Source organism: Rattus norvegicus, chromosome 12 (assembly GCF_036323735.1).
Source record: "Rattus norvegicus strain BN/NHsdMcwi chromosome 12, GRCr8, whole genome shotgun sequence".
Taxonomy (NCBI): Eukaryota; Metazoa; Chordata; class Mammalia; order Rodentia; family Muridae; genus Rattus; species Rattus norvegicus.
Window position 1 is genome coordinate 24,638,635 of NC_086030.1, and position 13,785 is coordinate 24,652,419.

At 48.2% G+C, this 13,785-nt stretch overlaps 1 protein-coding gene across 5 annotated transcripts in view; it reads left to right on the forward strand.

Annotated features, from left to right (window-relative positions):
- The first annotated feature begins 10,373 nt into the window (after positions 1 to 10,373).
- The window catches only part of Agfg2 (ArfGAP with FG repeats 2), a 43,062-nt gene continuing 39,650 nt past the window's right edge, over positions 10,374 to 13,785 (forward strand). The window contains exon 1 of one of the 5 annotated variants that reach the window (XM_006249142.5): positions 10,374 to 10,771. In XM_006249142.5, the coding sequence (XP_006249204.1) occupies positions 10,551 to 10,771 (221 nt within the window). In that variant the 5' untranslated portion in view covers positions 10,374 to 10,550. The remainder of the gene's footprint in view (positions 10,772 to 13,785) is intronic. The other 4 variants (XM_063271280.1, XM_006249141.5, NM_001107131.1 and 1 more) reach the window with 4 other exon arrangements.

Here is a 13,785-nt window from a genome sequence, read left to right on the forward strand (position 1 = left end):
GGTAAATAAATATTAGGATTGAAGGACAAAGGAATTAATCCGTCACCGGTGACCTGCTTGCAGCTACCGCTCCCCACCCACACCCTCTAACAGCGTGTTCTTATTTAGGACACAGAAGGTTTTAGCAACAGTGCAAGACTAATTTATTACATTCTTTGTTGGAGGAAAAGGAGGAAGTTACCTAAGCTGGGGACAGGAAGGATGGTGGTTACCCCATACCACCAAATATCTTTAAATTATTTATATATTTGTCTGTGGTGTGTGTGTGTGTGTGTGTGTGTGTGTGTGTGTGTAGATCAGAGGACAACTTGTAAGAGTCAGATCCTTCTGTCCACAACTGTGGATCCGAAGGCTTGAACTCAGGTCCTCAATCTTCTTTCTTTCTTTCTTTCTTTCTTTCTTTCTTTCTTTCTTTCTTTCTTTTTTTTTTTTCCAGAGCTGGGGACCGAACCCAGGGCCTTGCGCTTGCTAGGCGAGCGCTCTACCGCTGAGCTAAATCCCCAACCCCTCAGGTCCTCAATCTTGATGGCAAGTGCCTTTACTCCCTGGGCAATCTGCAGACTCTCGTGTGAAGTCACTGATGTGACTCTGGGAAAGTAGAGAGATAGGTGGTTAGACCCAATCGGAGGAAGGCGCTATCAACAAAACGTTTAGAGCCTTCCATGACTAGGGCTGTGTGGAGGGCAGGTTGATATTAAGCATGTTGACATACCTTCAGGCTGGACCGTCACCGCAACACTGAGAAGCTCATGTCCATTGGTAAGGGCTGGCCGGGGATGTAGCTTGGGTGCTAGAGTGCTTGCCTAGTCTGTCTGAAGCCCTGGGCTCCATCACTAACTAGCATGGTGGCACACGTCTATCATCCCAGCACTGGGAGATAGAGGCAAGATAATCAAGGACTCAGTGCCATCTTCTGCTACACAGTGAGTTTGAAACCAGCCTGGTTTACATGATTCTAACACACGTGTACACACACACACACACACACACACACACACACACACACACACACACACACACACACACTGGCAACCAGACCTCAATCTTAGTAACAACTAAAGACCTATTCCCTGCTGGGCGATTATGGCAGAGGCACGCAGTTCTTTGTAAGTTCAAGGCCACTCTAGTCTACAGAGCAAGTGCCAGCCAGGACCGCCAGCGGCATATAGAGAAACCTTGTCCTGAAGAAGAAAAAAACAGTACCAACATAGTGGTAGACCTCTAAGAATGTGACTTTGTGCTAAAGCAAGTAAGTGTTCGAGTTAGGATGGTGGCCGTGTAGAAGCCAGCTGCTAAATATTTTGAATACCATCCCTAGTCGGGGTCATGACAAAGCAAAACCCAAGTAAGTGTGATAAAGGGTTCTCAGAAAATGATCTAACACGGAACCGAGGTTTTGGCTTTTGCCGAGTGTATTGGCAGGAATGATACGCTCAGGCGGACCAGCGTTCCGCTTGATTTGTGCAGCAAAATAATGCTTTAGTGTGAAGAACAAAGGCCTAACTCAAACCAGTGCACTGCATGCAGGTTTGAGCTCTCTGGCCACAACCATTCGGGAGTCAGTAGACTATTTCACCCCACCCCAGGGAGGAGGAGGATGGGAGCTTTGGAGGAGCCTGTCGCAGTTCGATCAGGTCTCCAGGGTAGTCGGTACCGAGGGTCGACAGACTTTAAAAACTAGCAGAGCATCTGGGTGTGGTGGCTCATAACTTTAATCCCAGCACTTGGGAGGCAGAGGCAGGAGGATCTCAGTGAGTTCAAGGCCAGCCTGTTTTACACAGTGAGTTCCGGGACAGCCAGAGCTAAGACAGAAAAGCCCTATCTTAAAACAACCACGAAAGAAGGAGAGGGATGGGGACATGGGTGCGTGGATAAACCACTTGCTTCACAAGCCTGAGGGCTTGAGTTTGGTTTCGAATCCACCTCCTGAGGACTGGGATCACAGTGGAGCTGGCTGTGCCCATTCTGCTGCCACAGCCGTAGTGAATATTACAGTTTAGATAGTCCTGGCTCCGGGAATAAATCACCAATCTTATTTGGGAAAGATAAGTCTGTTGCCTACCTGTGGGAGAAGGAGGAGGAGAAGGAAGGGGAGGAGGAGGGGGGAGAAGGAGGAGGAGGAGGGGGAGGAGGAAGAGGAGGAGGTCAACAACGCCAGAGGTGAGAATCCAGGTGTGGAAGCACACACTTGTACACTTGTAACCCTGGCCCTCCCAAGGTAGAGGTAGGAGGTTCAGGAGTTCAAAGTCATCTTTAGCTACAAAGTTGAAGACTAATCCAGACCCTCTCTCAGAAAAAAAGGAAAAAGAAGAAAACAAAAGAGGGAGAGAGAGAGAGAGAGAGAGAGAGAGAGAGAGAGAGAGAGAGAGAAGGGAAGGAGAGGAAAGTCAAGAGAATTCAAGGTCAACCTAGGAGAGTGAATGAAGCATTGTCTCAAAAAAGAGAGAGCTGCAATGACTCATCTGGTCAAAGCCTGAAGACCTGAGTTTATTCCCTAGAGCCCAAGTAGAAATAGAAAATTTGTCTTCTGACCTACGCACACGCACATGTACACACCCAATGCATGTATCCATGCATGTACACATATGTAATAAACAATAACATTTAAAAATACTTATTTGTTTTTATTTTATGTGTACAGATGTTCTGCCTGCATGGATCTCTGTGCACCACGTGTTTTCAGTGCTGGAGGAGAAGCTAGCATTACGGACAGTTGTGAGCGGCCACGTGGCTCACACAAGGAATCAAAGCCAGCTTCTCTGGAAGAGCCCTCAGTGTCCTTAACCTCGGAGCCGTCTCTCCAGCCCCAATAAATAAGAATTTTAAAGACTCGTGGTGCAAATCAAATATACAACACAATATTTGCTATTTGCTGGTGTGTTCATTTGGAAACAGGAACTCACCCTACCACAGCCCTGCCTTGATCCTCCTGCCTCCACTTCTGAGTACTAAGTTTGCAGGTCTTCACTACCACACCTAGTTTGCGCGGTCCAGGCAAGCACTATATCAACTTAGCTGCTCTCACGTGACTTGTTCATGTAACATTAGTGGTCCTTGGGTATCAGAAGAGACAGATGCCTGTAAGCCTAGCACTTAGAAGGCAGAGGCAGGAGGAGTGTGAAAAGTTCAAGGCCAGCCTGGTTCCCATTGAGAACTGCAATCAAGCCAGGGATAAAAAGCCAGACCCAGTCTCAAACAAACAGCAAAGCCAAGAGCACTGCCCAGTCAAAAAGCATCAGAGCTCAAGGACTTGTAAACCAGGTCAGCATTTGCATATGTCCTACATGCATCCTTCTCTGTACTGTAGACCATGTCTAGATGACTTATTAAAAAAAAAAAAAAAAAAAAAAAAAACCTCATATGGCTGGGCGGTGATGGCGGCGGAGTTTAATCTCGGCACTTGGGAGGCAGAGGCTGACAGATTCTGAGTTTGAGCTAGCCTGGTCTACAGAGTGAGTTCCAGGACAGCCAGGGCTACCCCAGAGAGACCCTGTCTCAGAAAAGAAAGAAAACAAACAAACAAAAAGCCCTCATATAATGAAACTTGTGATAAAAGTAATTGTCTTTATACTGTGTGGTTCAGAGGCTGATATCAGGTAAATGTAATGGGGGGTTAGAGCAATGGCTCAGTGGTTAAGAGCTCCCTGCTCTTGCAGAAGGGCTAGGTCTGGTTCCCAGCACTTATGTCAGGGGGTTCACAACTGCCTCCAACTCCAGCTCCAGGGGAGCTTATGCCCTCTCAAAATGACTACTTATTGGGGCTGGAGAGCTAGCTTAGGAGTTAAAAGTACTAGCTGTTCTTCCAGAGGTCATAGTTCAGGTCCCAGCACACAGTGGCCCACAACCATCTGTAACTCCAGTTCAATGAACCCAACACTCTCTCTTGGCCTCCGTAGGCATCAGACATACATGTAGGGCACAGACAGACCTACAGACAAAACACCCATACACCTAAAAGTTCTTTAAATTTACCATTCGTTATATATAATTCTTGCTACTACTCCTCATGTGCTGGTTTTGTTTTTAATCAGAACAGAGCCAATAAAATTAATGGGTTGTTGGTTGCTTGGTTTTTAAAGAACAGACCAAGCATTGAGTGGTATACCTTTTTTAAAAAGACTTATTTATTTATTATATATAAGTTCACTATAGCTGTCTTCAGACATACCGGAAGAGGGCATCAGATCTTATTACAGATGGTTTTGAGCCACAATGTGATTGCTGGGAATTGAACTCAGGACCTCTGGAAGAGCAGTCAGTGCTCTTAACCCCTGAGCTATCTCTCCAGCCCCTCATTCATATATTTATTAGAGCGGCTGTTGTCAGTTCTTCTGGATCTATAGAGAGGAACTGAGTCTAATAATCTAATAATTCTAATAATCTATAATAATCTATAATAATTCTAATAATCTAATAATTCTATAGCTGTGAATACACAAGGATCCCTGCTTCTCTAGATCGCAATGACAATTGTTAGCTTCTCCCTTCCTTTCTTGTATTTGTTTTATCTTCTTTTTTTTTCAGATGGGATCTCATGAAGCCCAGGCTGGCCTCAGATTCCCTCTGTAGCTGAGGATGACCTTGAACTTCAGGTCCTCCTGCCTCTTCTTCCTCACTGCTGAGATTACAACTCTGCACTGCCGTGGTTAACTCTCTCAGTGTATTTTGTTTTGTAGATAGTTCCTATTAGGAATTCGTAATATTTTCTTGGGTCTAATAGGTTTTGAATCCTAGCCATTCTACTTTTATTTTAGACAACGTTTCATTTGTAGAAGTTCAATCTCTCCCTCTCCGTCTCCCTCTCCCGTGTCTCCATCCCCCGCCCCCCCCCGCCCTCCCCCCACAAGGTCTCGTGTAGTTAGTTGAGCATAACTTTGAGCTACTGACCCTCGCACCTCCGCCTCTGGAATGCTGGCACTACCGGCATGCACCGCAGCATCTGTTGTATGTGGTGATGAAAATGAGCAATCAACCCTGGGCTTCCTGAGTGCTAGAGGAGGACTCGATCTTCTGAGCTCAAGCTCCGGCTGTGCGCGCTTCTCCTCAGAGCTTGCGTTTACACTTTGTCGGTGGAGGCCGAGTCACCTTTGCTCTGGAGCTAATTTGGCTGGACTGCAGCCTCTGTCTGTAGGAGTCTCTGTATTCTGTCCGTTAGGAATCTGAGCTATTCCCAGCCATGACTTCCCATAACTCATTATCTGCACTTCAGTTTCTGTACAACGCACATGCTAATCGGGACTCGGCTGACCACCCAAGCAAGAGAAGGCTCAGGAGTTAAATACAAAGCGTCCTCTCTTCTCTCTTCTCTTCCTGCTCCTCTTCTCTCTCCCTTGCCCCCTTCCTCTTCTGGTTCCTGCTTGCCCTTCTCTTCTTTCTTGCTCTCTTCTCTTCACCATCTTTCCCCTCTCCTCTTCTTTTTCTCCTCCCTCCCTTCCTTCCTTCCTTCTTCCCTTCCTTTCCCTCCTTTTTCCCCTTCTCCTTTTCTTTCTCACCCCATCTATCGCTCCCTCTCAAATTTCTGTTTTCTTCTTCCTCTCCTCTCCATACACTTTGCTCTGTAAGCATCAACTGTCTCAGCCTCCCTCTTGGGACCCAGGTGGAGCCCACACAGCATCTGTGCTCCTTGAATGTACTGCAGACTGGAAACGGACAGAATACAGTAAGTTATGACAACGATAAGGTTAATGTCATGCTTCAATCTTTTCTTTAAAACCTTGTTTCTAGTTAAACATGGTGGCTCAGGCCTTTGGTTGAAGCATCTAGGAAACCGAGGCAGAACCAGCCAGAGTTCAAGGCCAGCTAAGGATGCATAGTAAGCTTCGGGCCAGCCTAAGTACAGGCTGAGCTACCTCACAAATAAACAATCTGGCCTGGGAGTAGTGGTGCATGCCTTTAATCCCAGTACTCGAGAAATGGAGGCAGGCAGATCTCTGTGAGTTCTAGACCAGACCAATCTTTACAGCATGTTTCTGGACTACATAGAGAGACTATAAATAAGTAAGTAAATTTAAATAGTTTAATTATATATCTGGTAGAGTGAATCTGTGTCCAACATGGCTCAAGGTTATGGGACTCACTAGGGCAGTGACGGAATTAAGAAAAGGCAGACACAGAAAGCTGGGATCAGGCAGTCTGGGATTGCTGCTGGGGAAGCCTCACTTCCGCTGGTGGTTAGTGTGTTTACACAGAGTTGAATGGGGAGGCAGGGTTATTGTGCACAGATAGAGCAGGAGTAGTGTTTATGATATACAGATGGACCAAGGAGGCAGGATTAGCTAACCTTACATGGGGCAGTCTCTGGAGGGGAGCAATCTTCAGGCCATAAACCTCAGTGGGGAGAAAACAATGGTGGACATTTTTTGCACACACTGTCAACATTCACACCCCAGCTTGGGGTGGAGCTGGGTGGTCCCAGAGTGGCCGGAACCTTAGGTGAGGAGCAAATTGCTCTCTGTACTCACTCCTAAGAGCAAAGATCAACGGGGCCTGACCTTGTAGAGGGTTTCACTCAGGTAGTGACCGAGATGGCAGTGGCTATTACGTTCATTGCTGGAATCCCTGGTGGTGGCCCAGCCAGGATTGTATCTCTAACCATGCACCATGCTTCTAGGTAAAAGGAGACATGGATGGGAGAGATAGCCCAGTCCATAAGGCACAAAGGTACAGCATTGGGACCTAAATTCAACCTCCCCCAGCCAGGTGTGGTGACGAAGTTTGTAATCCCAGACTGAGACACCTGAGGGACAACGTGAGGTTGACTTCTATATCCAGATGAACACACACACACACACACACACACACACACACACATACACGCACGCAAATGCTTGTGCACACACACATACATGTGCACAAGCAAAGAAGAAGAAAGGCAGTTGGCCAGGCAAGGGCTGCTATCATATTTCCGATGCACCGGAAGCAGCTGGCCAATAATGAAATGGTTCCTGAAAACTGATCTAGCAGTATCCAGGAGACGACACCTGGGAGGCTGGACCTCTCCTGCTGATGGGAGTATGTGATCTGGTGGCTGAGATGAAGTGTCAATTCTTCCCTAGCCAAGGTAGAAATTGAATAGCAGGGGTCTGGGAAGCTCTCACCATTACTACTCCAGCGTGCGTGCGTGTGTGTGTGTGTGTGTGTGTGTGTGTGTGTGTGTGTGTGTGTAGGCTTCAGGAACTATCTGCTGTTTTTTTTTTAAAGAATTTTTAGATGTATTTTATTCTACGTGTATGGGTGTTTTGACTGCACACATGTCTGTGTGTATCACATGTATGATGCCTGGGGCTCTTTTTTTTTTTTTCTTTTTTTCAGAGCTGGGGACCGAACCCAGGGCCTTGCGCTTCCTAGGCAAGCGCTCTACCACTGAGCTAAATCCCCAACCCCATGCCTGGGGCTCTTAACCACCAACTCATCTCTTCAGCCCCTTGATTTCTTTCTTATTATTAACCGCCTTGGCTTTCTGTTTATTTGCTTTTGGGGGTGGGGGCAGGAGACAGGGCATCTTTATGTAATCCTGGCTGCCCTGAAACTCACAGAGATCTCCTGCCTCTGCCTCCCATGTGCTGGGATTAAACGTGTGTGCCGCCGTGACGAGCTCCTCCCCACCTTTTTTTCTGAGACAAGGTCCCTCGTTTAAATCTGGAGTTCCCTGATTAAGCTATGTCTGGTGAGCTCTAGGGATGCGCCTGTCTCCTTCCCAGAACTGATATCACCAGCATGTGCCACCACAGGTAGTTTTTTCACAGGGATTTCTAGGGATGGAGTTCATGCTTGCACGGTGAGCACTTAACTGGCCGGGCTACCAACCTAGGCTATCACTACTGTTTCTTCCACCCCCAATTATTGGTGTGTGTGGGGAAGTGCCACACATGTGGGCCAGTGGCCTGAGTCAGAAGTCATTGATCCCTTGGAGCTGGAGTAATGGTGTTTGTGAGTCGGTAGTTGTGAGTTAGCTGATGTGAGTGCTGGGAACTAAACTTGGACCCTCTGGAGGAGCAGCAAGTGTCCCTAACTGCTGAGGCATCTCTCCAGACCCCACTATGATATTCTTTGGAAAAAAAGTTTGCTTTCCACCCCTCTAATCACTCGGGTTCTGTAGACTTAACTCCCCAAGAGCAAAGGGCTCTTACCAGGAAAGCCACCAAGCAGAAGAGTGTCCCCGGGCTGCCTGTGCTCACACTGATTATGAGGGGGAAACAGTGTTGTTGCTCCCTGATATGGCCTGGGTGGGTGGAGTAGAGACAGGATGGGCAAGCACCCTTTGGCTGCTCTCACAGACCACACCCTGTAGCAAAAGAATGGACTGAAAGCTACCAGAGTCCAGTGGTCCTCCCACTCCCAATTCATTCGTCCACTTGCTATTGGTGGTGGGTAGCATTCTAAGAGGTGAAGAACTAACCACTGGCTAAAGAGAAGCAGTGCAGGGTTGGGGATTTAGCTCAGTGGTAGAGCGCTTGCCTAGCAAGCACAAGGCCCTGGGTTCGGTCCTCAGCTCCGAAAAAAGAGAGAGAGAGAGAGAGAGAGAGAGAGAGAGAGAGAGAGAGAAGCAGTGCATGAATGCATGAAATGGGCAGCATATAGGGAAATGCTGAATGCTGAACTCTGGCCTAGAACTCACAGAGATGCACCTGCTTGGGATTCCAGGCATGTGCAACCATAGCATGCAACAATGTTTGAAACGAACTAAAATGGTTCCCTGTATGTCTGCACCGGGCTTGACATCACTTCCGTTCATCACCTGCGTTCCGGCTGTGAGGATTGGAGACTTGGAATAGTCTCTATTGGAATAGTCTGTCCTCACATCTAGAGTTCCTTCTGTATGTCTGTATGGAATATGTATTCTGGGGGTCAAATACTGTTCCCACCTACTGATCCAGCACCCACTATGGAAGATACCCTCTCACACAGCCTCTCTCTCTCTCTCTCTCTCTCTCTCTCTCTCTCTCTCTCTCTGTGTGTGTGTGTGTGTGTGTGTGTGTGTGTGTGTGTGTGTGTGTGTGTGTAGCCACATGTACTTAGAACCCAGAGGCCAACACCAGGTATTTTCCTCAAACATTTTAACCTTATTTCTTCTTTTTATGAGCAAGTATCTCTCGGTGGCCCATAGCTCACTAATCTGGCTAGTCTGGCTGGCCATCAAGCCCCAGGGGTCCTCCTGTTTCTGCCCCCCTAGTTTTAGGATTCCAAGTGCACACTTGCTTTAATGTGGGTCCCGGGGATCAAACTCAGGTCCTCAAGTTTGCACGGCAAGCAATTCACGGCAAGCCATTTCCCAGCCGTGAACTTTCTAGTCTTCACATTTATGTAACATTTAAGCAACCTCATCTACTCCACGGGCTCCTATGGACTGACGACTTGAAACCTGTCCCTTTGGAATCAGATCTATACCTCCCACCTGTTTCATCAGCCCGAATCCCATTGACACATCTGAAACCAAACTCACAATTTATGGTTGTCAGCATCCCTAAACCTGCTCACTTTCACCTTTCCTTTTCCAGGCAGTGACTGAGGATGGCCTTGAACCACTGATACGCCTACCTCCACTTCCCGAATGCTGGAATTACAGGCCTGTGCCACCACTCTGAGGGATTGAACCCAGAGCTTAGTGCGTGCCACGGACTCTACCAGCTGAGACACATTCCTGGCCACAGACCAGAGTTTTTAAAATCAAAAGACTCAGATTCAAATTCTGACTGAGCCCACAAACCAGTTCTGTGATCCACTTCAACATGTTTTCTTGAATATTTCTTACATATATTTATTTGTGTGCTGGGGTGTGTGTGTGTGTGTGTGTGTGTGTGTGTGTGTGTGTGTGTGTGTGTGTATCAAGCTCAGATTGTGAAGGGTGAAAGTTGGTGACAAACGCTCTTCATTTCTTAGTCATTTCTTCTGTATCCTACCTCAGGTTTTTAACTTGACTCTAAAGTGGGGGCTCCTTCTATAACTTTGATAAAATAAAATATCTTTTATAAAGCACTCCCCTTCTCTAGCTTTCCCTTTCTTCTCTACCCCCTCCTAGGGCAATTTCTTTCTGATTTGCTTGTTTCCTGGATCAGCCTGGAACAAGCCTTTGAAATTTGGCGGGAATTAGTATCAATCCGGAGGATGAGCACTACGCACGCGCCGAACACCTCCTTTCTCTCGCACGCTAATTTTGCAACCTTAACAACCAATCAGAGTCAGCATAGGAGTCCGTGGCGAGAGGGGGCGGGAACAAGGAGGATGGCACGCACTGTACTTGCATGGTGGGGGTCTTTGTGAACCAATGGAATAGGCAGGAGGCTGGGCGGCAGTGGGGCGTGGCTCTGAAGGCTCCGGCAACCGAAGGCCGTCCCGAATCGAACCAATCAGAGCGAGGAGGTGGGGGGAGACTAGCCAATCAGTGTGCAGAACAAGACGAGGAAGGGGGCGGCAGAGTGTCTCCTGGTCGTGGTCCGGGCTGCAGGAGCTGGTGTCAGGGTTGCCGGGCGTGCGAAGGTGGCGGAGGCGGGAAAGGCAGCTAGCGGTTAAAGGAGAGCTACCGCTGACTTGCAGGGGAACCTGGAGGAGAGATGGTGATGGCGGCTAAGAAGGGCCCGGGCCCGGGTGGCGGAGTCGCAGGGAGCAAAGCGGAGGCTGAAGCGGCTTCGGAGGTGTGGTGCCGCCGAGTGCGGGAGCTGGGCGGCTGCAGCCAGGCCGGGAACCGTCACTGTTTCGAGTGCGCCCAGCGCGGGGTCACGTATGTGGACATCACCGTGGGCAGCTTCGTCTGCACCACCTGCTCCGGCCTCCTGTGAGTGGATCCGGGGGGGAAACTGGGTTTGGTTGGGGTGAGGTGAATCTGCAGGAGCTCGGGGCGATCCCGGAGGTCAGAAGGGTAGCCCCGGCAATGGACGTGGCTGTAGAAGGTCGCCTGCTGCAGAGGTGTGTCATGGGGGAGAAGGAAATAGCGCAAGGGGACCGAAGGCGAGACTGGAGTCGCGCTGCGGAGGGAAAGGTGGGGGCTGCAGAAGGACACGAGGAGAGGATTGGAGAAACTCCCTGAGGGAGGCGAAGGCGAATTGCAGGTGGGGAGAGAGAAAGTGTGGAGAATTGAAAGGAACTGGGGTGGGGTGGGGGAGGGACTTAAAGGGCCAGAAATTGACATAGACCTTTAAAGGGAACTTTAACTGGGGTTGCATTGTTTCTCGGTTGGTAGAGTGTTTGCCTAGCACGCTCAGCGCCCTGAGTTTCCATCCACAGCACTGCATAAAACCGCTTGTAATCCCAGCACTGAGGGGCAGGTGGATGAGGAGTTCAAGGCCAACCTGTGCTACTTGAGACCCTCTCCGCTCCACCAGAAAGAAGAAGGGGAGCGGAGAGGCGGGGGTGGAGAGAGAAGGGAACGAAATAGGAAAGTCGAGCCTAAGACAAAAGTACCCTGTTCTGGCTTGTGTGCTCCAGCTGTACGATGTAGAAGGGAATGGAAAATGCTCTGCGCGTTAGCCCAGGCTGACAGCCTAGAGTGGCAGGTATGAAGCCAAGGATCATGTGCAGATCCTAATCTTTCAGCCTCTGGAATGCTAGCTAGAGGGTAGACGACTTACGAAATGTACTAAGGGCAGAGAGCCAACGGGTTATCCTGGCGGACAGCTTAACTTTCCCGAAGAGATGAGGATCGGAATGGGATATTCTTTTCTTTTCCCCGTTGCGTCCTCCGCCCCCGTTAAAGTTACATTTGATTTCTTTATTTTGTACTGTAGGGGCATGGTTTGTGTGGCTATCAGAGGATAACTTGTAGGAATCAGCGATTTCCCTCCACTACGTGGGTCCTGGGGATCCAACTCAGCCAACCGGCATGCCTGTAAGCTCCCATATTTGCTGAGCCAGCTCACCAGGTCACTTTTTAAATTTGTCTTGAGACGGGGTCTCATACAGTCCAGGCTGACTTTTAATTCACGATGTAGCTAGGGCTGGCTTTGGAACTCAGAATCCTCCCGCCTCCACCTGTATAATGGCTGGGATTACAGCCATGCTTTGGGGTCATTCCTGAGTGTACCCAGTCTTATCTGGTAAACTGTAAATTTGGGGGGGCAGAGGCTTGGTTGTAAAATCCACAATGCTACCTTCAGCTCGGATCCTGTTTACAGCCCTAGTCACTTCCAAGTCACACCCCAGATTTCTGGTATTTAGTAAGCTCCTTCTCCCTAGGAATTATTGGACTAAAATTGGATAGGAGGTCTTTGGTTTCCTTAGGGACTCATTTTGCCTGGTTTTCTAGTATTTTATATGCTGCTATTTTATTTTATTTTATTTTATTATAAGGAAAGCTCTCCTGTCCTTATATGCATACCAGCCTGAAAAAACAAAAATAAAATAAGGAATATTGTTCTTATGTGACAGATGGGAGATCAAAAGCAGAAAGAGGTTTAGTAATTTATCCAGCGCCATATGGAGGGTTCTGTTTCCAGCGTTTGTCATTTAGTATGAGTTATGACTGTGGGGAGACCAGAAGTGAGGATCCTGGTGTCCTAGGAGACAGTTTGGAACAATGTCTCTACTACATTGTCATCATCTTCTTAAAATTTCTGCAGTTCTACTGTTGTTGTTTGAGACAGGGTCTCATGTAGTCCAGGCTAGCCTTGACTATGTAGCTAAGGATGGCCTTAAACTTTGGTTCCTTTTGCTTTCATCTCCTAAGCTCTGGGATTACAGGTGTGTACCACTACCCTGCTTTGTGAGGTGCTGGGGTCCAACCCAGGCTTTTAGGATTGCTAGGGTTGGGGTGCACTTTGAGCTGTAGCCCCAGCCCCCCAGCCCCATGTTCCCAGCCTCCCTTCTATATGATATTGAAAGTGACTTGGGTCAAAGTAAAAACCATTGTGGCTAGACATGGGCCACCATGTACATGATCTCAACCCAGGGAGACTAACGCAGGACAGTGATGAGTTCAAGGCTGGCCTGGCTTATATGGCTAAACCATATACATGCCCATGCATGCGTGGAGGACAGTGTATGAGCCTGAGGGATGGCTCAGTGATAAAGTTCTTGCTGTGAAAGCCTGAGCTTCAGGTCACAGAACCCAGGTAAATGGCAGGAGAACGAGGGGGCTTGCTTGTGAGCCTAGCACCTGAGAGGCTCTGGCTCAGAAGGGAGACCTCGCCTCAATGTATAATAGGTGGAGAACAATCAAGGAAGGCACCCAGTGTCAGCCAGCCTCTGCATGCACATACACTCACACACATGTGAACACACAAACACATGGATGCCTCTGTATGCATACACATGTGAACACATATACACATAGATGCTTCTGCATACACATACACACATGTGAACATATGTACACATGGATGCCTCTGCATGCACACACATGTGAATATATATACACACAGATGCCTCTGCATACACACACTCACACACATGTGAACATATGTACATATGGATGCCGCTGCATGCACACACATGTAAACATATGCACACATGGATGCCTCTGCATGCACACTCACACACATGTTAACATATGTACACATGGATATCCCCATTTGGTGTAGCACCTAATAAAAAGGAAAGCATACATCTTGAAATATTATGAAAAGGGAAATCTGTATTGTTTCTCTGTTACTTAGGCTTGAACTCAGGGCCTTGCACATGATGGGCAAGTACTCTACTACTGAGCCATGCCCCCACCCCCCAGTCTGGAAAATGAAATTAGATGGATAGATAGAAGTGAAGAGGAGCCTTAATGATCTCTCAGAGCTAGGTCCTAGCGGGGAAACTGTCAGGAAAGCTGGGCGTGTGTTCTAACGGCTAGTGCCGATGGTGTGA